At 25.9% G+C, this 24,241-nt stretch overlaps 3 protein-coding genes across 9 annotated transcripts in view; 2 read left to right on the top strand and 1 right to left on the bottom strand.

Moving 5' to 3' along the window:
- Positions 1-269: 269 nt before the first annotated feature.
- LOC126846485 (serine/arginine repetitive matrix protein 1-like) lies at positions 270-8,922 on the top strand. 2 transcript variants are annotated; one of them, XM_050585918.1, is made up of 10 exons: positions 270-463; positions 1,627-1,821; positions 1,890-2,076; positions 2,141-3,478; positions 4,138-4,421; positions 4,487-4,572; positions 4,923-4,984; positions 5,531-5,608; positions 5,681-5,847; positions 8,639-8,922. In XM_050585918.1, the coding sequence occupies exons 1-10, from the start codon at positions 452-454 to the stop codon at positions 8,642-8,644; spliced, it is 2,415 nt and encodes an 804-aa protein (XP_050441875.1). In that variant the 5' UTR covers positions 270-451; the 3' UTR covers positions 8,645-8,922. The 2 variants fall into 2 exon arrangements, with proteins under 2 accessions (XP_050441875.1, XP_050441874.1); XM_050585917.1 differs by having other exon boundaries at positions 271-463; positions 4,920-4,984; positions 8,639-8,920.
- A 441-nt stretch (positions 8,923-9,363) lies between these two features.
- LOC126846484 (uncharacterized) lies at positions 9,364-17,186 on the bottom strand. 5 transcript variants are annotated; one of them, XM_050585911.1, is made up of 12 exons: positions 15,664-15,785; positions 15,324-15,594; positions 14,863-15,087; positions 14,434-14,798; positions 13,185-13,662; positions 12,149-12,367; positions 11,872-12,087; positions 11,330-11,566; positions 11,014-11,202; positions 10,619-10,837; positions 10,238-10,543; positions 9,364-9,807 (listed from the first exon to the last, which is right to left on the bottom strand). In XM_050585911.1, exons 1-12 carry the CDS (start codon positions 15,707-15,709, stop codon positions 9,663-9,665), a joined length of 2,916 nt encoding a protein of 971 aa, XP_050441868.1. In that variant the 5' UTR covers positions 15,710-15,785; the 3' UTR covers positions 9,364-9,662. The 5 variants fall into 5 exon arrangements, with proteins under 5 accessions (XP_050441868.1, XP_050441871.1, XP_050441873.1 ...); XM_050585914.1 differs by lacking the exon at positions 15,664-15,785 and adding an exon at positions 16,189-16,379 and having other exon boundaries at positions 9,365-9,807; XM_050585916.1 differs by lacking the exon at positions 15,664-15,785 and adding an exon at positions 16,189-16,210 and having other exon boundaries at positions 9,365-9,807; positions 15,324-15,558.
- A 413-nt stretch (positions 17,187-17,599) lies between these two features.
- The window catches only part of LOC126846482 (DNA-dependent protein kinase catalytic subunit-like), a 30,564-nt gene continuing 23,922 nt past the window's right edge, over positions 17,600-24,241 (top strand). Inside the window, exons 1-12 of one of the 2 annotated variants that reach the window (XM_050585906.1) lie at positions 17,600-18,069; positions 18,486-18,661; positions 18,861-19,035; positions 19,115-19,227; positions 19,282-19,480; positions 19,546-19,787; positions 20,875-21,053; positions 21,538-21,800; positions 21,888-22,049; positions 22,944-23,056; positions 23,120-23,524; positions 23,584-23,734. In XM_050585906.1, the coding sequence (XP_050441863.1) occupies positions 17,928-18,069; positions 18,486-18,661; positions 18,861-19,035; positions 19,115-19,227; positions 19,282-19,480; positions 19,546-19,787; positions 20,875-21,053; positions 21,538-21,800; positions 21,888-22,049; positions 22,944-23,056; positions 23,120-23,524; positions 23,584-23,734 (2,320 nt within the window). In that variant the 5' untranslated portion in view covers positions 17,600-17,927. The remainder of the gene's footprint in view (positions 18,070-18,485; positions 18,662-18,860; positions 19,036-19,114; positions 19,228-19,281; positions 19,481-19,545; positions 19,788-20,874; positions 21,054-21,537; positions 21,801-21,887; positions 22,050-22,943; positions 23,057-23,119; positions 23,525-23,583; positions 23,735-24,241) is intronic. The other variant, XM_050585905.1, reaches the window with a different exon arrangement.

Here is a 24,241-nt window from a genome sequence, read left to right as displayed (position 1 = left end):
AATGTTTAAATTAGAAAATTAATATTCCATCATGATATAATAATAATTTACTCCGATAAATATATTATATATTATCCATGATAATTATATATATTATAATAATAATTGTTCTACCAGCTAAGGTAGAAATACATTTTGGAATTAAGTTTATAATATGTTGGTAACACCGTGTTCTCAGACTTACAAATTATCATATGTTTTTTTTTGTTTTGGTTTTCTAGAAATTCACTTAACTCTTAACAACTATTATTGACAATATATATAGTTAGTAGTTACTATGCAATAAGTATTGTGTTGTTTCTCAATATTGTTTATTATTATTTATTACTCATGTGACGGAAGAATGTTTCAATTATTCTGATTACTAAATTTTGTTATTATTATTTAAAACTTTTGAAGTTATTATCATTTAATTTATTGAATTGACCATCGGATCATTAAAGATACCATTATGGATTATAATGTAAGTTAAATTTAGAAATGTTTTGGCTTTATATTTGATAATAATTACTACAGCCTGTTATTAATACAACTTGACTTTATTTTTAATAATAAAATAATTATTTTAACTAATATGATTACAAAATATATAACTTTATTCCACTTCATCGTGTTCAGTTTGGTTTTAATTTGTTTGTATATTCGGATTACAAATAATTGTGATGAAATTTCATTAGCTATTTGAATAACAATAAGGTGTAACTAAAAAAAGTTATTATTTTTTTTTTAATTCATTTTAATTTTTAAGGCCTGTATCTCCAAAGAGTATGTGCCATGTGGGAACAGATAATCGAATAGGCTTAATGTAAACTAAAATCAAACTATTTAAAATATTTTAAACACAATTTTAAAGATAAGACCGCATAGTTTATCCAGGAGGGCTTTAAATTTCATAAATGTCGATATTAATATTGAGCTAGTTTTAGAATGTTGACAGTAAGAAAATCAAATACAGAATGCATAATTATGTCACACAAAAAGATGCAGTTTTGTGCTCCATGTTATGACGTTCTGGATACATTATTATTGAGCCATGAGCTATTGTGGAATTTGTTTTTTCTTACTAAAAGTTCAATTAGTAAATAAAAAATTGGATTTGTAACATCAGATTCGTAATCAGCATAAAAAACAACAAGATGTCAAAAAGAAAATCGCAAAAAAAAAGTGTTTCATTAAGTTAATTTATGCCAAATAATTGAATGTTCATTAAAAAATTAAAATCAAGCTTTAATCATCTTAAATTATTAAAAAAAAAAAAAAAATGTGACATTAGCACAAATGGTAGTACATATGTATGTATCAAAAGTAAAAGTAAAGATGTATTTTTGAATGGTTAAAATATTATTTTATTACATATAACCATAAGTTGCTTAAGTTTTTTCTATGTTAAATTATATGTTTTGGTCAAACCTAATAGTTACATTTATTCTATAGAAAAAAAAATTAAATTAACATAATTTTCTTTATAAAAACAACTAAAATTAAATTAAAAAAAAAAAAAATACACAGCCAGACGGTGTTTAATATATATGCTTATATATATTTGATATGTATGGAAAGATCTTATGTCTAAAATATTGTCTTCTTAAAATATCAGCTTATTTTTTATTCTTTAATTTTTTTCAGAGTATTGATGATGATGATGTAGAATCATTACGTTTAGCTGCACTTATGTCTTGTAAAAAAAAGTCGAATAGTCGAATGAATACAATAAGCAGTACATTGTGTAATGACAGTTCATACAGTAACTTTACTACTAGAAGTAATAGAGGTCGTTTTCCTCCATCTAACAGACCTTACAACAAGCGTACTTATACAAATGTAAGTCATGCTGGTTTTGTATGTTATTGTTTTTTAAATCTTACTATAAAGTTATTTTTGTTATACAGGTTGGTTTTCGAAGACCAATACAAACAAATAACAATTTAATTTCTATTATTCCTACTGACATAGAAGATGATTCACTCTCAGATAATTCTAAACATAAAACTAAAGTTGATAATGAAGCACCAAGTCAAATATCACCTAGTACAAAATCTTCCGGTATAACTAGTTTAAAAAACACAGACGAGGAAGGTACTATCATTTCTATATTATAAGTTGTACTTTTTAAATAATTATTTTTTATGTTTTATTGTAGTGTCTACTAAATTTAGTAGATTAGAAAATGAATCGGGCTCTGAAGATAGCAGTGATGATAATGAAAGTCGAAATGGAGATAAAGTAGATTCAGACGATGGTGATGTATTATTATTAGGACAAGAAGATGAAGACTTGGACGATCTAGATAAATTAATGGATATTATGGAAGCTGAAATAGCTGGAGGAGGTGTAAAGCAGTCCATAAAAGAAAAGAAAAATGGAAAGCAATCTAACAAAGCAAAAAAAGAAAAATTATCTGAAGTTAAGATCAAGGCCAAAACGGTTTCTAAAGTTGAAAATCAAGTAACAACTCAACCTAAAGTAATTGAAGATACTAAAATATCGTTAAATAAACTGGAGGAGTTAAAATCCATACAAACTGTAGAAGAGGTCAGGCAGTCTACATCAATTAATAATTTATCAAAATCTAATTTTCCTTTACGATCTCCATCTCCTATAAGAAAGAAATCTATTTCTCCTTATAGTAAACTTTATAGAAGATCATTAACACCAAGATCTCCACATAGACGGTCTCCTACTCCAGATAGGTATAGGTATTCTCCAGTTCGATCGAGAAATTACCGTAGATCTTTAACACCTAGAAGATCACCAAGAAGATTTTCTCCATTAAGGGAAAAAAATCTTTCTCCCAAAAGATATTCACCACCAAAGATTCGTTATCCGTATCGTTCACCATCTCCAAGAAGGAGGCGTCGATCGTTATCACGGGATATTTCCCCAGCTAGAAGACGATTAACACCGTTAAGAAGAAGAAGAAGTAGATCGCCTCTACGATCCAAATCTAGATCACCTAAGGGAAGATTACCACCTATTAGGAGACGAACTCCTAGTCCATTGCCCAAATCAAGACCTATATCTCCTATAACTCGGCGTAAAGATACCAAAATATTGGATGATGAACGCATAAGAAATAAAGACAAAATAAAGTTGATTGATAAAGAAGTTGAAGCTAAACCATTGGACCCTATATTAGAAGCCAGAAAAAAGAAATTTGAATCTAAAAAACCTATTGATCCCACAAGTAAAAAAATTATTCTAAAAAAATCTAACTCTGTTCAAGTTGCTATTCAAACTGATAACAAAAAAGAAATTGAACCTTATATGTCAACTAAAGTCTTGCATGTAACAAAGAAACCTAAAATTTCTACTCAAACTCATGAAACTCTACAAAACATCAATAAAAAAACAGAAAATAATTCCAAACCAAAAGAAATGAAGAGAGTGATGAAATTAAATTCTACTTCAGACAAAGTCATAAAAAAACGACCAAGGATTATTTTTGGACAAGAAGAATCTAGTGATCAAACTGAAGAAGGTAAAACACATTCTGATTTGTATTAAAACATACTTTTTTTGTTATCGTTAAAATAAATTTAAAAAAGAAGTTTTAACCACCTTATGACTCTGTAATAAAAGTTATTCGAGAAGTTTTATGTAAAAATTGCATTTCAACCTATTCTTACACATAATGCCATAAAAAATTATACTTCTTATTAAATGTCAAAAATTTTATATTGATGATACTGCTTATAGTGCTTTTCTGTTTTTATTTACAGAAACTTTAAGTTAATATTTCATTGTATAAAAGATAAGTAATGTAGTTTAAAAAAAAATTGTGCATAAATATAAAGAACAAATTAAACTAACAATTAAAAAGTTATTGTTAGTCATTAGTATATAAAATGAGCTATAAGTCTAGTGGTTATTAATTTTTCAATATGTATTAATAGTTATTGAATGAATATTAGTAGTCTATTTTTAAGGTAAACAAACTAACATAAGTTTTATTTGGGGTTTCTTGTACTATCCATTTAAGGATTTTTTACGTTATTGAAACTATGGTTTAAAATTCAAGCATAATTGATATAAATGACACCATGAATGTGTTTTTTAGCTTATTTAAGTTTGAGTGCTTACTTTAGTATGTAGTTTTCTCTTAGATTATTAATTTATAGGTTTTTAATACATTTACAGACATGTTAGAACTATCTGGCACATCTGACGAATTATTAGAAGAAGAAGACGAATTAGAACAAGACGAAGAGGAGGAAATGGAGATATCTGATGGAAATGAATACGAGGAAGAAATTGAAAAAGAAGGACAAGAATCGGGTAGCAGTAGTGATGGTGACGAAGAAGATGATGATACTCAAGAAGAACAAACAATTGACGATGAAAAAAATAAAATTGTTAAGGCAAATGAAACTGTTGATTTAAGAACCGAGTTGAAACGAAGAAGAGCTCTTCGTTTAAATACAGTAAGGGATCCAAATTTAAATTTTTTTCTAATGATGAAATTTAATTTCAATTATATTACTTAAAGGTTCATGTTGAAGTAAAAAAAAAACCTGATTCATTCTATCCAGCTCGTTTATTGCAGTCTGCAATTAGAGGCGTTGTTGGTACAAGGTAAAATTGTTATTAAATTTTATTTAATTTTAAATTTTAAATGTAAAAATTTTAAATAATAAATATTAGTTCCTTATTCATTTGTCTGTGTGAACATTTTATAATAGGATTTTTATTCATAAATAATTAAAACTAAATTTTTATTTGCATAGAAAATAAAAAATGATTTAAATAGGTATTTTTTGTTAATGCGACAGTTTTCATAAATTGTGTTTTTAGCTTAATAGAGTATTTTATTTATTTAATGCAAATTTTTCTGAATGTTTTTTTTTGAGTTTTTTTAATTCTTGTTAAATTAAAAAAAATTATATGTATTATATTGATAGTTTTGTTTTTCCATTTTTTAGTAGTTCTACAGATGGCAAACGCAAAGTGCATGCAGAACTACCAGAAATTAGCATAAAAACTGAAGGTAAGTGATGCTTAAATGTTTATGAAAGGTAATTATTACCTTTATATCTTTGATATAAAGATGATATTTACAATGTTATTTATTTATTTACAGTAGTTCTTTACTATTGAAAAATGCATTACTTAGTTATAGTTTCTGTTTTTTATATACTCTTACGTGTGTTGGAGTTTTTGTATTTTTTAATTATTAATGGGACCAAATGTCTTTAAGTAACAATTTTATCAGTTTTAGTAATGAAACAAAAGCATTTTTCTGTCAAGTTTTCTGTGATAAGGTTATGGCTACAGTTTTCGGGACACCTAAAGGGGTTGTTGGGCACTCGCCATTTTATTCAGACCTTGCTCTATCAGACTAACCCTTTTACAGCATTAAATTGGTGTATTTAATTTATTTTTTCTGGTATAGGGAAACTTACTTTTGTATACTCTTCATATTTAGCAAAGAACAAAATTTTAAATGAGAAAAAAATAAAATTTTAGAATTGATACAAAATTTATGTATAAAATATATAGTATACACTTAGTGGATAATATTTTAATTTAACAGGTAACTCAGATGGTCGAAGAGTAATAGTTGTAAATAGAGAAAAACCTAGAGCAGAATTAAATATTAATCTCTCTGAAAGTAAGTTTCAAAGATTTTCTGTTCAGTATAAAATAAAGAAATATAAATTATAATAATGTTTTATGTAAAAAGATTACACTGACGACAAAAAATCATATGCAAGTGTGAAACGACTGAAGGGTAAATTAAAGACTGCTCCAACTCTATTAAGGAGGGCTGGTATTACTCAAAACATCACCATTCATAAAGGACTGAGGAAGCTGAAAAAACGTAACATAAGTGTTACAGATTTCAATCAGGTATTTGTAGTTCTAATAAAAAGCATTTTATTTTTTATGGTTTTTCAATTGTGTCTTTCAAACTTAAGTTTTTTTGTTATTTCTATTAACTTTTCAAAATTTGATCATTATATAATTTAAAAATTGAAATTTAATGAATTAATTGGTATTATTATTAATAGTTAATGCTATTTAACACATTATTTTAGATGGCTAATATTTAAAATTTTTATTTAACCAACAAGGGCAACGTTTATTTACTATAAAACCTTAATTATTAATGAGTCATTCTAATTAAACTTTAACTTCGCCATATCAACTGATAGATAACTAATTTGGTCGATAATTCAGAATTTATTTTTTAATTTGATAAAACTAATTTAAAAATGTTAAGGTGTCCTATTACTAGGTTTTATAGCAATGCTGTTATATCTTTCTTCACGAAAGTATTAAACAAACGTGCATTTCTAATTATTATAGATAATTATGATATATCTAATTTAATTAAAATGTTATTTTTCTTTTGTCACTGTTGTTAAATTATTTTATGGTATATAATTAAAGATTATTATTATAGATACATGATACCATAACATTCCATACTTCTTAATTGTACTTTGTATAAATGACTAGACAATTTTGTAAATTCGCTTAGGTTTAGTCATAGGCGCAAATACAGAGGTGTCGGCTAGGGTGGGCCTAGCCCCACCAAAAAAATTAGGTTACACACACTGCATGTCTCATAGAGAAAATATAGTTATATTAGACATGTTTAAAATTATTCAAGTATGTCAAAGTAATTTTTAATATTAATTATATTAATTCAATTTTATACCAATTTAATTAGGGAACCTAAAATTTGTCTAAATTTTCCAGCCCCCCCCCCCCCCCGAATTAAAAATTGAAATTGCGCCTATGGGTTTAGTTTTGGATAGTGATAAAAGTTTTTTTTTTAATAGGTTTAAAATATATGTACAGTAAAATTTAATTTCCTTTTATTTACAATTATTGACCTGACAAAAAACTTGTACTAAACTTGTGATAATACATTTGTAAAAAATAATAAAATATTTTTAAAAAAACCTTCACCACAAAAAAATGAAACACTTTTAAATAGTAGGGTATACACCTATTATGGTAATTTTTTTAGAATTTGTTTTATATTTAAATATAATTTTTTATAAATTACGGATACATTATTATAAGCCGGGTACTAACGTAACAACAATGTATCACTCGGATAGTAATTTATATATCTGTTTACCTAGTGAAGGCATTATGTACAATTGTAAAAACCATCATTTGGCTTATACTTGCTTTCCATTATAATTTAGTTTACTCTTGATTTTTTTACAGTATTAAATAATTATCAGTCAAATTTGTTATTATTTTTAAACACTTTTAATGTTTATTTTAATTTATATAATTTTAAATCATACAATTCTTGTACTGTTTTTTTTAAATTTTACTTTAATTTAAAATAAGTTCATAAGTCATAACAAATGATATAGTATACCTAATAATTTATTATTTTTAATATAATTTTCGACTGTAACGGTCTAGATTTTTTTTAAATAACTACGTTTTTATGAAATATGTATGATTATTATTATTATTTTATAATAATATAATGCAATGTATATCATAATTATTATATTATACAGTAAAACAGAGTGAATAAATAATACAATTTTACATGCTTATTATTTTGTCAATGTTGATTAAAATGTTATATTTTTTTAAAAACCTGCAGCTGCAAAGGTTTACAGCCTGGGTTTTTTTATAAATATATCATAATAGAGATTTAAATTAATCGGTCTTATTGTTTCGAGGTATAAGAATGTTTCATTGATGTTTGCATAATCTGGTCTTAAAATTTCTGGTTTATGACTCCAAGAATCAAAGCTACATATTTCAATTTAGTTGTTAATTTTCCGAAAATATATATATATATATATTATTATTTAAGTATATTTTGACTTTTAATCAACATTTTTTTTAATCTAGTTAATGTTAATTAGAAGTACTTATGTACCATACAAATAATATTTTACCTTTTTGTAACAATCCCTAGACATGTAAAATTGATTAACAAGTAATTATTTTATTTGCCAATCTGTAGTAATAATAAATATTACCCTTTTTTTAACATATTCTGTTCATTATTTTGTAAAATATAATTTTATAAATATATATTGTTTTTAAACTCATGTTAACAATAACAATCTAAATGAATGTTGTCATAACATTGAAGTTTTAGCATATAAACATAACTTTAAATTATGTATACACACTCAGTAATCACGACATGCTCTTTTGATTTTTAACATATTTTGAATTTAAATATTTATTTATAATTTACCTTCTTATTTCTTATTTTAAAAATTAATTTATTCCGTATACTTCTACTATATAATATCAAGGCAATAAAATTGTCATAATTACTATTTATTGATGCTATTTTTGTGATTTTATTTTTTAAATGATCATCATTATTTAATAGTTTTATATTACTTAGCCAATTTATTTTACATCTTAATTTTGTAAATACTATTAAAAGTATATATCCCCCTCTTATTGTTTTTAAAACATAATACTTATTTTTTTTAGCATGTGATATGAATTTGATTGGTTAAGTTAATTTTTTACATTGTGTAAAACGGACAGAATATGTAAAATGAGTGTAATATTTTTATTTTGTTCACTCTGTTTTGTATCTGTTATAGTGGTGCCAAAGTTTGTAATTTAGAGCTGTAAACTAACAATATGTGATTATTTTTAACTTGTATGTGCATTTTATATGTTGTCACAGATGTAGGTATTCCAAATCACCTTCAACAACAAAACTGCAGCAGCGACATTATAGTAAAGAACACATTAATACTTTCAACTTGGATGACTATCAACTTGTGACTACTAATGTTTTTTTAAAAAATATATTACGTATTCAATATGTCAATAATGAGATAAAATAAGTTAGCAAACATTTTTCTTGTATTACATATATACTTAACTATGTATGTACTTCGATAACTGTTAATATCGATAATCAATAATTATTTTATATATATAGTATAAATGAGATATTTGTTCAAATAATAATAAAAATTGTTTGATATCTAAAACTGCAATTTTTAATTCTTTTTTTATTCATAATTACATTAACATTTTTTGGTTGTCTATGTTGTTGCAAGTAAATATATGTTAGTACAATTATATTAATAAAAGTCTATACTATTTTTTATACAATCTATTGTAAATACATTTATTGTGTGTATATATAATTTTGTCATCCAAAAAAAAAATATATATATATATTAATATTTAAAAATAATATGTATGTGTGTATTTGTGTAAATGTCTGTGATTATTTTCATTTAGTTTAAAATAAAATATAAAAGTTTGAAACAATTTAACTGAGTTTTAATTTATCTGACTTATCTAATGATAACCAAAAATAAGTAAAACTGATATTTAATTAAATCTTTGACTTTTAAATTTTAAAAAGAGGCTACATGGGATCAGTTAGTTTCAAAATGATTGAGAACTTATATAGATTAGGTTTAGAATAAAACCTTAGGTGAATAATTCACTAGTTTTGTATTTGTTATATTCTAATAATTTTTCAAAAAAATTACTTGCTTTAAAAGATTATTGTTATAATAAATCTAAATCATGAATACACATAAATATTAATAGTAATAATAATAAAGAAATATATACAAAATATATATTTATAAAAGATTTGATGTAGTTAAATTAATTTTAGTTGAAAATTACTAAGCAATAAAAGATATGAAAACATTTTATAATTAGTAAAACAAATAATAATGAAATCATTTCTTGTCGCTTTTTGATGTAGGTGGTCGTGGATGATTATGCAAAGAGCGATGCTGAACAAACAGCCATTCACTGTTTTCTCCTTTGAACATTTCTCCTCGAGACAAACAACCTTTACCTTTATCTATACACTCCAAATACCTGTTATAATATAATATATTAAGTTTTTAGGTGAAATGTATGCATTAGGGAGGTTAATATTTTCAAATTCATTCTACATCCCTCCAAGTAGGTTACAAATAAGTAAAACAAAAATTATTAAGATTTTTTTTTAACCTCTTCCTGTCGATGTATAAGTGTAAAGAAATAAATGACGTTTAAAAAAAAAAAATGTTTTTCTTAGTTTTTAAATTAAGTATTATAGTATGCTCTTTCCAATAAAATAATTGTTTCAAAGTTCTTAAAATTTTTTAATAAAATAAATGAAGGTTTTGTAAATAGTTATAAAAGGATGATCACCTAATTCTGGCTACTATCATTTTAAACATTATAAAATACATTTACTTAATTTTTTAGGTAATAAAATATAAAAACTATGTTTTATATTTATGTAAAAATTAATATTATTTACCTGGTATTATTTTTGACACTAACTAATGAATATTGGTATCCTAGTTCATCAGAATAAACATCATTAAACTCCTTATTGTTTTCTTCATATTCTTCATCATCCGAACAAACAATATCTTCTGTAATGTCATCTTCGTTTGCAACCACATTACTATTTCCAGCTCCCCAAAATTCAAAAAATTGCAAAGGTTCACAAGTGGTTTGCAATATTTCTTGCGCTTGGTTTTTTTTTAATGAACTTTTCCGTCGAGCTTTGATTTTTTCCCGCGCATATGCTAAGGTTACACGTTTTTCTACACCTGGAAAACTAAATATAATGATATATAAAAAAACACATTCATTTTTTATATTCCTACAATTAATTGTATTAAATAATTTCTACTTGATAATTTCTTCTTCATATAACTTTTTAGGTTTGCTGTCTTCGTCTACACATCTTAACATTATTTTTTCAATAAAAATGGCCGCTTGGAATTCATCATTATCTAGAGGGGGATGGTTATGTTCTCCTGTATATTCCATCACATACACATCATTTTCTGATGTTATTGATCCTTTGACTAAACATTTTAATTTAGTGTTCATATGACACCACACAAATCTAAAAAAAGTTAAAGATACAAAATTTTTAACCAGCTCAATGATTATTGTTACGATCATACTTATTACATATATTATACATCAGTCGTAAATAATAAAAATATAAAATCAAGATTTAGGTTGCTATTTGATTAAATACAAATTTTATATATTTATATAAATATATATAAATCTTACTTTCTTCCTTTTCTCATAGAATATAGAAATCCTATTTCATCTCTATATAATGTATAACCTTCCCAATGACCAGAAACTACAGATACGTTAACTACTTTAACATCACCAGAAGCTTTAGGGGGCTGTCTCATTCTTGCCATACTTCGCCAAGCCATTCGATATGGTATTTTATCAGCAACATCAAGAAACCTGGAAGAAAAATAAATAAATACATTTTCATAAACTGGAGACCCATGAGACATGGTTAGGTTCAGTACACTGGCCAACCAGGCGTCCTAAGCAGAGCAATACAAAATGAAAACTTTGCTTTACATACCTTTCTACTTCTTCACTATAAATATCTTTAAGACCCATATGTAAATCATTTTTAGCTCTTTCACACAAAGTGTTTATAAATGATCGTTCCATAGGATTTCTTTTTAAGTCACCAGGGGAATGATTATGATTTTTTGTACGGTATATGACAAATCCATCACCTGAAGCACGTAAGAAACCCCTTGAATGACAAGCATCTTCTGTGGCCGTTTTTCTATTTTTAGTACATCTAACGATTCTGAAATTATAACTAGTTAGAGCTTTCATGGATTACCATATTATGTTTAATTTTTGCAATTGAGCCTATGTCTTTAGGTTTGTGATGATGTTTCTGAACAATTGCTGTTTCCATCTATGGAGTGATGTTTACTGCATCGTTGCTGAGGACATACTATGTGTACACATCACTCTTTTGATGGAACCCTGTTATGGTTCTAAACAAAACAAAAGACATGGCAGCAAAAATACAACATAAGATCGTGAAATCCTGAAATTGAGTAATTTCTAGTATATTTTTATTTAACATCATTCTGATGTACTTACTTTCCATTACTTGTCAGTGTATCATTGTGATAATAATAACCTAATTCGTCCATATACAAAGATGTACCACGCCGAGTTCCGGGTATTACTTGTACTGACAACAATAGTGGTGGTTCTTTCTTAACAATGGTATCTGGTTGATGTTTTAGACGTCTTGTTCGCTGCATTCGCCTTGTTGCGTTAGCATAGTTAACAACAGAAGCTGCAAGAGGAAATCTAAACAAATTTAAACATTATAGAATACATTCAATATTTTATAAATATTATATGCATTTACTTTTTTATTTCTTCCTCATAAATTGTTCTCAGTGATGTAGTCTCATCTTGCGCTCTTCCTTTGATAGCATGTAAAAATGCACGCGCTTGTTTTTCTGCATCACAGTTAGTTGATGGCAAATGATTATGACCCCTTGATCTAGTAATACTGAGAGTGGTTTTGTTTAAATGTGCACGTCCTGGACATTTTTTTTTACCCCATACTACACATCTTAGGTACCTATAATATTTCATTCAAATATAAATTCTTAACACTGATATATGTATGTACTTCTACATACAATCAATTTTAATTAAATTCTACTAAAAAATATATATTGACAGTGTTATTGTACTATAGCATAAACAACATTATTCACTGTCAATCACTTTCTACTTATACTTATTATGTAAAACACAATATCGATTGAGTAATTTTACAACAATTATTATTTTATTATTACTATTATGATTATTTTTTTTTTAAAGTTCACATTTATAACTTATTGAGTCGTAGGCCAATTATAAATTAGTTAACATAAAAAACCTTATTTTCATTAAATAAAACTATTGTCATCTAAATTTAAAGATCACATTTTAGTAGTTTCAAAAATAGCATTGAAATTTGGCTAAAAAATTGTTTTTGGCCTCCTAAAAGTTTAAAAGCTGTTAGAATCCAAAAAAGTTGTCTAAAATATTGTCATTCCATGTTTTATTTAAAAAATATATTCTTTGATTCAAAAGATTTTGAATATATTCATAAAAATTACAAGATACACACATTTTAGTTATAACATTAGTCATAAAATAATTGGATCAGCATCTCTTAAGTCACAAGAGCTTTACAGTTTGCTGATACAATCTTGTCACAAGATGAAAATATAAATGAAAAAAGTGAATAATGTTAAAAAAGAGTTGCGAGATTTAGCAGATAAAAAAAATTGGATGACCAACTTCACTTGTGTAGGATAAATAATTAATCTTCATCCACAGACAAAAGAAAAAAAAATAACAGTTGAAATTTAATATTATGTTAGATTTTCACAAAAAATACTTACTTTTTGTCATTTTTTTCATTTTGGATTTGATAGCTGTATCCCATATTATCAAAATAAATTGTTGAATCAATTCTCATTTGTAAAAAACCCAACTTTTTATTGGGTTTATTTTTTCTTTCTTGTGTTGGTGATTTTGTCACATCTAAAGAATCTGAAATATCATTTTCTAGTAAACTACTATCTTCATTTATGATGGGGTCAACTTGTTTAAAAGAATTCTGATGGTCATCGTAATCATTAGAAATATTGTCTGAAGTTTCTGGGAAATTTTGGACTATTTTTTGGCTACAACTCGGAGTTATATTTTCTAGAAGAGTTGGAATAGGTGTTATGTTTGATACATTAGGAGAAGAAATATTTTCTAAAGATTTTGGAGTTTTATTTTCTACTTTTTCTTTAGGTTCAATTATTTTAGATTTTTCATTAGGTACAAATTCATAAACTTGAGCTTCTTGCCATTTGTTACAATAAATACAACCTAAAACAATAAAACACAAAGGTATCATTAATGCGTAAATGGTCTAGGTAATGTATACAATGACAATACAAATTTAAGCAAACTAAAAACATATAAAAATATTTATTATAAAACTTATTAAATTGTCATCACTACAATCGGTTATACAACTTGACTTGGTGCTTGGACCAAAATGTTTTTAGGTTATAGGGACATAAATTTAACTAATTTATAGAGTATCAGAGATAATCTCTACAACACTTTTATATTTATTAATGGATTTAAACAATTTATTGCCCTCATTTAACAAATTAATTTTTCAATAAAAAATGTTATAACTCAAATGAATACATAGTTAATATTTAAAGATGATCTAGGCAAAAGTTATTTTTTTAATCAATTTTAGACTACAAACTTGTTAACAAGGGTCCGGATTAAGTTCAGAAGTTGTTCTATCCGGACCCTTGCTTGTTAGTTATACACCAGAAGTTATATTTTTTAAATTTATGCCAACACCATAGATTAAACATACATTAATAGACCACACTGTTTACTTACTTGGCAGCCTATTTAGATGATTGGACCAAACAAATGTATGGTTAAATACATGTTTTTTTGGAAAAACATACGGTGTGACCTATCTATGTATGTTTAATCAATACTACACAATTGCCCATTTTCTGTTTAGTAGCAGTAAATCTTATAAAATAAATCAAATCCATATCGACAGCAAAGCATACAAAAATGTTGTTTTGATTGGGATAGGGCTTCAAACATTATATGAAAACTTACAAAACATGTTAACAGTTTTTTCAGATTCTTTTTGAGTATTCAGAGTTATATTTTCTTTATTTTCTTTCATATTACTGTGATCATCTTGATCATTAAAATACTCTTCACTATCTGTATACAAGTCATTTACTTCAATCACTTCCATATGACTAGCTGCGTCAAATTCATCAATTAGTAAATCATTTTTGGATGCTTGACTGTTATTTGTTTCAATGTTTGGGATATTTTTATAATCATTTATAGCATCAAGGAGTTCATTGTCCTCAATAGGAAATAAAGGACCTTGCATTTTTTGAGGTTGACGGAAACGCTGCATTCTTCTTGCTGTGCTTGAAAATGATACTTTACCTCTCAATTTAGGAGTTCTAAAGTAATAATAAAAACAAACAAATTATATTTTATTAGTATATTAAATTAAAAAGTACTAACTTTTTCATTTCTTCATCAAATATTTTTCTGTTAGGTGTATATTCAGAAATTGCTCTTTCTCTGATTTTCATCAAAAAATTTCTTTTTAATAATTCATCTTCATAATTTCTTGGTTTATGAGTATGAGGTTCACCTGAATGCCGTATCATGTTATCTTGGTTACGAATAACAGCTCTTGCTGGACATGGCTTATTTTTAATACTTTTTTGGGTGCATTTTAAGTATCTAAAATATAAATTAACATAAAATAAAATGTTTACAAATATGTGTTCTCTAGAGGGCGTTTCAGTAAAATTTGTTTTTTTACTTTTATACACTTTAAAATCTTTAATTATTTCAAAACAGTTTTTAAGAATTTATCCATTAGAAATATTTGCCATGCATTAATATAATAGTAAATCAAAAATATATATACTTTAACATCCTCTCAGTAACAATTTTTTAAAATAAACATATAATACTTTTTATTATTTGCAATTTTGTGATTATGGTATGCAAAACCATTGCCATCATAATATATAACACAGTTAGGTCTCAGACCAGGAGCAGTACGAACTGGTGTCCAGCATGCTTCATGAATTCTTTTTTTTGTTCTGAGTCTTGTTTGAACACCAGTATTTGGCAATTCATAATCTGGATCATCAGACAACAATGGCGCATTTCTTGATTCCTCACTTTCACTGCTAGACGCTTCCACTTTTAAAACATCGACATTGTCACAATAATTATGATCTTTAATAAACATACAAGATATGATTATTCATTATGATACAACAACAGCAACAAATCAAAAGAACCAACACAGTAGGATGAAGCATTGTTTGATTGAATTCAAAAAATAAAACATTTCCTGATAATACTTTTACATATTGATATAAAATTAATATATTATGTCACACAAATTTAAAAAAAATTACTTATTTAGGAAAAGTTATATTAAATATTTTAAAAAAATTCAAAATTTCAAAATTTGAAGTGACCAATTTGTGAGAGGATTTTGCAAAAAACATTGTTGAATCCTTTTTTTTTTCCACAACAAGGAAGCGGAGTAACATGATATGAGTAATGCACTTTGATCAAAAGTTAGGTTTCCAACAAAGCTGGATTAACAAGCAGTGAATGAATAAACTCGATTAAAATTTCTTGTGGCAATGGTCTCATTTTTGATCCAATCATTCATTGGGAAACTAACAATACGAATTAAGATGAGGAAGTTAATAAGGAGAAAAAGGGTATTTATCTATAACTATTCCATATTTAAAACAACATTACAGAGTAAATGACTGGGAAGTTCAAGGTCCATGATTGGGTATCAGAGGAACTCACCTTTCATTCTCAATTTCTTAAAAAAAAAAAAAATTAAAGAAGATTTAAAACAATATGTTTAACAATAATGAATGACACATTGAACATAGTTTATGGGCATATGCTTCATGATTTAATGATTTATTCGTGTTTTTTCTTTTTTAATATTTATTTATAAGAAGCATATTATGTTTTTTTTTATTATGAACCGATAGTGCGACATTAATTTCAATGTACGCTTATTTAGATACCTCCAGTCAAGTAAAATTAAGAGTTGCGCATGTTAACACCAAAATTATGCAAAAACTAAAATTGTATTTGATTCACGTTAATTCATATATATATATATATATATATATATATATATATATATATATATATATATATATATATATATATATATATAAGAACTTTTAGTTTTAATTTGTTTCCTTAAGGATATGGGCATGAAAAATGTATGGGTAAAATTAAATTTTGTGACTTATTAGTAGTCAAGCGAAAAATAAAAAAGTTATTATCAAGCATAAAGTTATAATTAGAACGTAGTACCATTCATACATTTTAATAAGTCTTTTAAAATTTTAAATGTAAATTGCAATTCGCAATGCCTCAGGTCAGAGGGACAAGCTCACTTTAGGCTACTCGACGTCTGAAGTAAAAATATTTCGAACAAAACGCTACGTCCCTAAAATGGAGCACAATTCGTCTAAGCCTTACAGCTTACCTGCCATTTGGAATTTGGACGTCTAATCGTAATCGGCAGTACGCTATACGACACCAAGTAGACACTGCCACTGGAGTTTTGGTTTGTGGATAATAAATAATTTCTCTGTAACTTTTCCAATGCAGTAAATAATTTCACCTGTAGATTAAATATTGTTCTCAGTTTTTCACTTGCAGTTCTTATACAATTTTATTAAACGAAAATACGCTTTCTACAATTCTGATTAAACAACGCACCGCGATTACGTCAAAGCGTCAATTGTTCAGTTGGCGATATGTTTAATTATAATACAACTGCAGTTTCGACACACCTCTAGATAATCGCGTACTTTGGTCCTTGTCGTGATAACAAATTTTGCTATAATTTATAATAGATAAAACATTAAACACATAAAGTAATATAAATTATAGAGACGACGTTTGATTATTTCGTTGACCGACTGTTTGGCTTCATATTTACTCATTTCTCCTCGTACTAATTAGTATGCGATTAATTGGTAAAAACATATTTTACTCAATTCGCTTGAGTTTGGCTACTACTTTTTTAGCTTTTTATGTATTATGTTTCTGGCACTGAGTCAGTTTTTGAAGATATCACATAATTTTGGCGCCATTTTCATTTATCATTTATCATTGATTAATTTATCATGATTTAATTTTTTGTAATATAGTCTATAAGGCATAAGCATTTGGTAATTGGTATAAAAGAGAAATTTATTCTCTTTTCTATGATTTTTCATTCGTTGTACACCAGCTTGCTGTTATTTAAAATGATTTAATATAGATTTTTTTACAAAATTCAAGCATTTAAAAAAATAATAGTTACTATACTAGCTTTTAGAAACATTATGATTTTTATTTAAATAAATGTGAGTTATAATAATTTAATTAAACATATTTTTTAATTTTAAATTGTTATAAAGGAATTCAAAAGTATTTTTATCAGACTAGATGTATTTTTAATAAATTAACATAATCATACAGTTAAAAGTAATACAACTGAATAAGTTTAATTCAAAATTATAAAACTTCCCAACATGTCAAATGTTAAGTCATATCTGTGCGATTTAATTAACAATCTAAGAAATAGTGAAAACAATGTTAACCTTGATGCAGCTCATCGAAATCTATCAAAAATTAAAGATTATTTTTATGGAGATATTACATCTATAGAAGCCGGTGATTATCATTGTTTTTATTTTATTAATGTAATTGGTTATTTACAAGATTTACAGAATTAGTTTATACTTTTATTTTTTCATCTATTTAAAAACAAATTAAAAGTATGATTAATTATCCCCACTGCCACTTTCACAGTCATTGACACTTCAGTGAGAATTACATTGGTTTCTCATTGATACGTATATGCATAAATGGCAGTGTAAGGCCTTGTCTGTCCCACAAGACTGATCTATTTGATCAACAAAGTTTATTAGCAAACTTGGCCAGCATTCTTGAACATAGTTTCTAGTGGTGATATACTCTTGACACATGTACAACTTGTTGGGTGCCGTGTGGGCAGTGGGTCCATCTAGCATGTTATAGCCTAGTTTTTGTACTTCTTTGTTTTTTAATAGTTTTATGTTTTTTTTTAGAATTTACTCTTAAAATATTGTTTGCTGATCATGAAGGAATCGTAGATTATGCAAAAGAACTAATAAAGCTTAATTCAACTGCAGTTTCTAAGATTATAACAGACATCTTATTTATATTTCTTCAGTTACTTGAATCATTTCGTTCAAGTATGACTCATTACGTCACTCAAATTATGGTAAATACTAAATAAACTGCTCAAATTACGCGGTTAAACTTGTAATACTGAGTTCTTTTCGACCAAAAATACTGGTGTTAACCCCTTAACTTATTTTTTTTTAATTACCTACTGATTTTTAATTTGTTTTCATTGTAATATATTATTTATTTACATCTATAATCTGTAAGTAAAATATTATACTTAATACCTGTTTTAGGATTTGTGCACACTTTGCAATGTAGCTCCTAACTCTAATGTAGACATCAGTATCAAAACATACCAAGTCTATGAAAAATTGTTGGAATTTAATAACTTAAGTGAACAAATTGACATACCACAAATTATAGGCCATCTAGACTATGTGCTTTCTTCAAAAAAAGTGTTGCCAACAAGTAATATGCTAATGATAACAATGATGAACATAATACAATTTAGAATCATTATATTTTTACTTTGTCATATTATATATAGAACGGCAACATTTGTACAGTCTTTTCGGAGTAATTGCGAAACATCATCCTATACATTTAATAAACTACAAAGACAAACTCGTGAACTTGTTTTTTAATGAACTTCAAATTCAGGTTTATTATATTATTATTGCTTAGTATTTTAACTAAAATTAAAACATTTTGTAGGCCGATGCCTGTGCAGATAATAAAAAATCAAGGACTTTTCTTGCACCTGTAGCTATAGGGTGTTTATGTGGTCTGACAGGATTTTTAACTAATTTTTCGGACTGTTTAGAAATTAATGATAACAGTTTAAAACTGTATAAAATGTTAAAAATTCTCATTGGTACAGTAGAAGATAAAAAAAAACATGTTGTAAACCGAAGTAAGTACAAATCATCATAATATTCTAATCTCAATTTTAACTACAGAAACTTACAAAAATTGCAGGTGCTTTAAATTTGTTTCAAAAGCATATAGAACTATTTTTAAACATAGTTTTTAAAAGTTCTGATGAAATTGTATGGTTTCAAAAAAAACTTTGGGACTGGTGCACTTTATCTAATGTAGAAGATAAAAAAATTGGCTTGTCAACATTTGAATTTTTTTACAAAGGAGCTTCAAGAGAATTGCAAAATAACTATTATTTATTTCAACCAGAACTAAAGCTTATACAACAAAATAATGTTCAAGTATGAAAAAAATTAGCACATTGTGGTCAGGGCATAGTGGTGATTGGGTGGTCATGGATCTTTAGAAATTATTTTAACTGAAAGTGATAAAATCACATACGAATAAATCCTTTGATGCAAAATGATGTTGTAGGTGGTTAAATATATTAAACATGACACACTTGAAAAGAATAAAAAAATGAAATATTTTAAAATACCTTAGCCACAAAAAATAATACACTTTAGCATATACATTTATTTCGGTAGCCTGCTATTGTCATCAGTGCTTACAACTGTGAACTGACTGAGGTTGGCTTATTCAGAATGAGAGTATTCTGTGTTTGCAGTTAAATTAGAAAGATGCCAAGGGTGGGAGGGTTTAAAAAATTGGTTAGGCATGTTAAAAGCCGAGAGGAAAATTAAATAGTTAGACAAGTTGGAGAAAGCGGGGTTGAAGAATTTAGAGGTATGTATAAATAGACTAAATGAAAAGTGTATATATGTGCTAAATAAAGACGTGTAGGTTTGTGGAGCGAAAGAAATGACAATTGTTATAGATTTATGGAGTGAGCTATTTTGGCTGGCGACCTCGTTTGGTATAGGATTAGGAATAGAGTACTTGATTTTTTTCTTCCTAAATGTAACATTGTAAAAAAAATTCAAATAGATAATCTTAATATTATTTAATTGAGTAAAACTAAAAACTTACTTAAAAACTAAATTACTGAAAATTATAATAATATTTAACCAATATTTAATGTACTTAATTTTTTCACCATTTACTGATACCTTGTGATGTTCCTACTACTAACTACAACAATTAACCATTCCCATTTTTTTGTTTTTTTGCTTATCTGCTTCTATCTTCTTCCTATCTTTGTTTTAACACTTGATTATAAATATTGTTGCATACTGCTTTCTAATTATTATAAATAACTTATTCTAAGTGGCACTTGTTTATTACATAGTAAACATATGGACTCGAACTTTGTTTAATTAATATTTATATTTTTTGCTCAATAAATTATGAAATAATAGTTTTAGTATTGTCATAAATATTTGTTATAGATCAAACCTACTTAAGTTATATTATTATCTTTTGCATTAGATTATGATCCATTTTCTGAAATCAAAAATGTGTGATTCAAAATCTAGTTTTCAAATTCAAGCAGCAATTATAAGAAGTATTGGTTGGCTATCTGAACCATACAATAATCTTTTAGGTCAAAATCATTTAAAAGAATTATTTATTACTCTCATTATGAAAGCTGAAGAAAAATATCTGAGGTATTGAATTTATAATAAAATATTATTATATTTCATTAAAATATAAACATTTTGAGTACAATAAAACTTCCAAGAATTTAACTATTAGGAATTGAAATTGTATACTTATAAATCAATATAAATTTCTGTGGGGTGAATTAATCTAGATTCCCCAATTTTTTTCATAATTGTTTAGAATTAATTATTAATTTTAGTTAGTTTGATGATTCATATTCCATGTATAACAGTTAATAAGGTAAACCTGTTGATCTTCCCTTTCTCCAATATCTTAAAAACTGTTTCAATTGCTTACATTTAATACATTTTAAAATATTGATCATCAATCAACTGGAGATTATTTTTTATTATTATTATTTATTTTTATTTTTAATGTGCTTTTATTTTACAATATTAATTGGAGATTATTTTAGCTGACATATTTGGAGAAAATAAAAAAGTATTACTAAATGTAATAAAATATAATGGATTTCTGTTTTTTTTTTAGTTCTAAATTTGAAGAACAGAATAAAGATCATTTTGCAGCGTGCTATTTAAATTCTTTAAGTTTATTTATGAAAAATATAAATTACTTAAGCTGTGATCAGCTTTCAATAATACAAAAGTTGAGCATTTATTGCTTTGATGATTTTGCATCAACGCATTCTCATTCTGATTTACAAGATAGTATAAAAAGTGCTATAATTATATCAATTTATTGTTTGGCATTAAGTCACAAAAACATTTTAGAATCGTACTTGAATCAGCTATGTAAGACTTATTTTATTTTTAATTATACATTACATCTATAGTGTTATGTGTGTATATATATATTAAATTATTTAATATGTCTTATAGTTTACATGGCTTTAATTAAGTCGTGTTCGCATCGTGCAGTTGTGGATGCTGAGTTTATAAAGGACTGTTCGGGTCACACAATCATTACATTTACTAACTATGTTCCTATTTGGATTTCTTTGTTAAAAGCTGATCAATGCAGTATATATGACTTTGATCTAAGTATGAATAATTGTTACTATAATTTATATTGATAAAAAAAATATGTAGTAATTTATATAGAGCTATATTTTCCTCATTTCATTTACATGTAAAAAATTCAGTTTTATAAAAAATATTAATAACTAATATCTAGACTTTTATTATAATTATTGTAGCATGCATGTAACTTTTATAAAAATACTTTTTAGTAATTATAAAATTTTGCATAATAGTTACCAATAAGAATACTTAAAAAACATGGACAAAAACTATAAATGTATTATAAAGCATTTTAAAGGTGAAATGTTAGCTTTCATAATCTTTTTTCAAATTAAAAAAAATATGAATACCTATGTTTTAGCTATTAACAATTCTATGAAATATGAATATTTTACGGGTAAATTAAATGGGAAATTATGACTAAAGGAACCACTTGAGGTTGACCTCATTTAGTTGGTCAAACTTACTTTTAAAACTATGTTTATTATATAAATGACTATATAGGAAAGTGCATGTAAACACACATTTAAAAAAAAAAAAAACTTAATACTTAATTGTTAATCTAGAAAAAACTTTAAGCAACTTGGGGTTGTGGATATATGTATATAGTAAATAATTATTTAAACATTAATCATACAAATATTTGTTTTGTTGTTATTATTATTTTTGAATACATTAGATACTTTGGTTTTTCACTCAAAACAAAAATATTATAGATTCAAACAGAAATTAAAAAAAAATTTAGTAATTTTTTTACCCATTTGAAACCATTTGCTGAGTTCCATTATAAAATTACAAATAGCGACCATCATTATAATACACACATTATTATTTAAATACATATATATTTTGAATAATACTTAAAAATAGAATCTGTTATTTTTTTTTGTTTAATTAATAATTTTGTATTCGCAGAAATTCCACTACATGTAAAAAGGTCATTATCAGCGACGTTGTTACAAGTTTTCATGTCTAACATCTTGAAAGTAGTAGCAAAATTAGATTTACGAATAAATAAAACAACTGAAGTACCAACATTTTACTTTACAAATATTGCTTATTTTATTCTGATAATATATTTTTTCTTTTAGTTGGATAAAGAGACTGCTTTTAATCCTTCAGACTACACAGCGTTGCTTAATCTTGTGCAGTTATTTAATGATATAATGCTGAGTTTAGATTCTGATACTGAAACTATTTCAACTTGGTTACCACACACTCTGACTGTTTTAATAGAGCGCTCGATGGAATTACCAACTGCTAGTTCATTGTATAAGCTATTAACTGTTATATTTAAAGTTATAAATGGGGATTCATCATTAAAAGACAATAATTTTACTGTCAAAAAAATAATTGTAGAATATGTAAATGGCACAATGATAGAAGTACATAAATTTAAGGGTGATCTACAATTTGCTTGTCTGGAAATGTTTATGTCTCTACCTCCATTGCTAATTAAAGAAATGGATAACAACCAAATTATGGATATAATGAAGGTAGAATAATATTATGAAAAAATATCAATTACTAATTTTATTAAATTGTTTATTTATAGCTAACATTTACAGTAGGCGCATCTTATTTACCTTTGGCAAAACATGCAGTTAGTGCGCTTCAAAGATGGCAATTAGGTTTATCTAAAAATGAAATTGATCCAATATTAAAATATTGCATGCCTTATATTGATTTGCTTTTGAGGACAAAAGGTTAGTTATTTTATAATATATTTGATATTAAATCCATTTTTTATAAAGTCTAATTAAGTAAGTTTAATTAGGTTCTATGACATAATATTCCATGAAAAATATTCCAAACATTATATTCTGTGTTGAAATATACCATGACAGAATATCCTGTGTATATTTAAATGCTAAATTTATAGCTCGATTATGACTTTTAAGTCAGGCGCAGGTCCAGCCGTATTAACCTATTTGTTCTAATATAATCTAAATTGCTAAGTATATAATATAATTAATTCAAATTTAATAAATTTTTTTAAATTTTAATTATTTTTAGTTCAAAATTAAATTTGTCCTGGTTATTGCTTTTAATTACCACTAAATATAAAATTACCATAAAATACAAAACAATTTTGTGAAAAAACTTCCGAAAATTTGGGATGAAAGTACTTATTACAAATTATCTGTTGGACTAACTTAATATTAATCTTGAATGAAAAAATAAAAAATTATAAATATAGATTTTACACATTT

This window comes from Adelges cooleyi, unplaced genomic scaffold (assembly GCF_023614345.1).
Source record: "Adelges cooleyi isolate 19-005CV unplaced genomic scaffold, UGA_ACOO_1.1 ACOO_flye_CR_arks_rails_tigmint_CR_PRNA_9, whole genome shotgun sequence".
Classification (NCBI taxonomy): domain Eukaryota; kingdom Metazoa; phylum Arthropoda; class Insecta; order Hemiptera; family Adelgidae; genus Adelges; species Adelges cooleyi.
This window is presented reverse-complemented; position numbering and strand designations above follow the sequence as displayed.

Coding starts and splice junctions, on each gene's coding strand:
- LOC126846485 (XM_050585917.1), top strand. Junction 4,422..4,486: donor GAGCTCTTCGTTTAAATACA/GTAAGGGATCCA, acceptor TATTACTTAAAG/GTTCATGTTGAAGTAAAAAA. Junction 4,573..4,919: donor AGAGGCGTTGTTGGTACAAG/GTAAAATTGTTA, acceptor TCCATTTTTTAG/TAGTTCTACAGATGGCAAAC.
- LOC126846484 (XM_050585911.1), bottom strand. CDS start 15,709: ATGTTTTATTTTTTGAATTCAATCAAACAATGCTTCATCCTACTGT. Junction 15,595..15,663: donor ACAATGCTTCATCCTACTGT/GTTGGTTCTTTT, acceptor TGTTTATTAAAG/ATCATAATTATTGTGACAAT. Junction 11,567..11,871: donor ACACTGACAAGTAATGGAAA/GTAAGTACATCA, acceptor TTATAATTTCAG/AATCGTTAGATGTACTAAAA.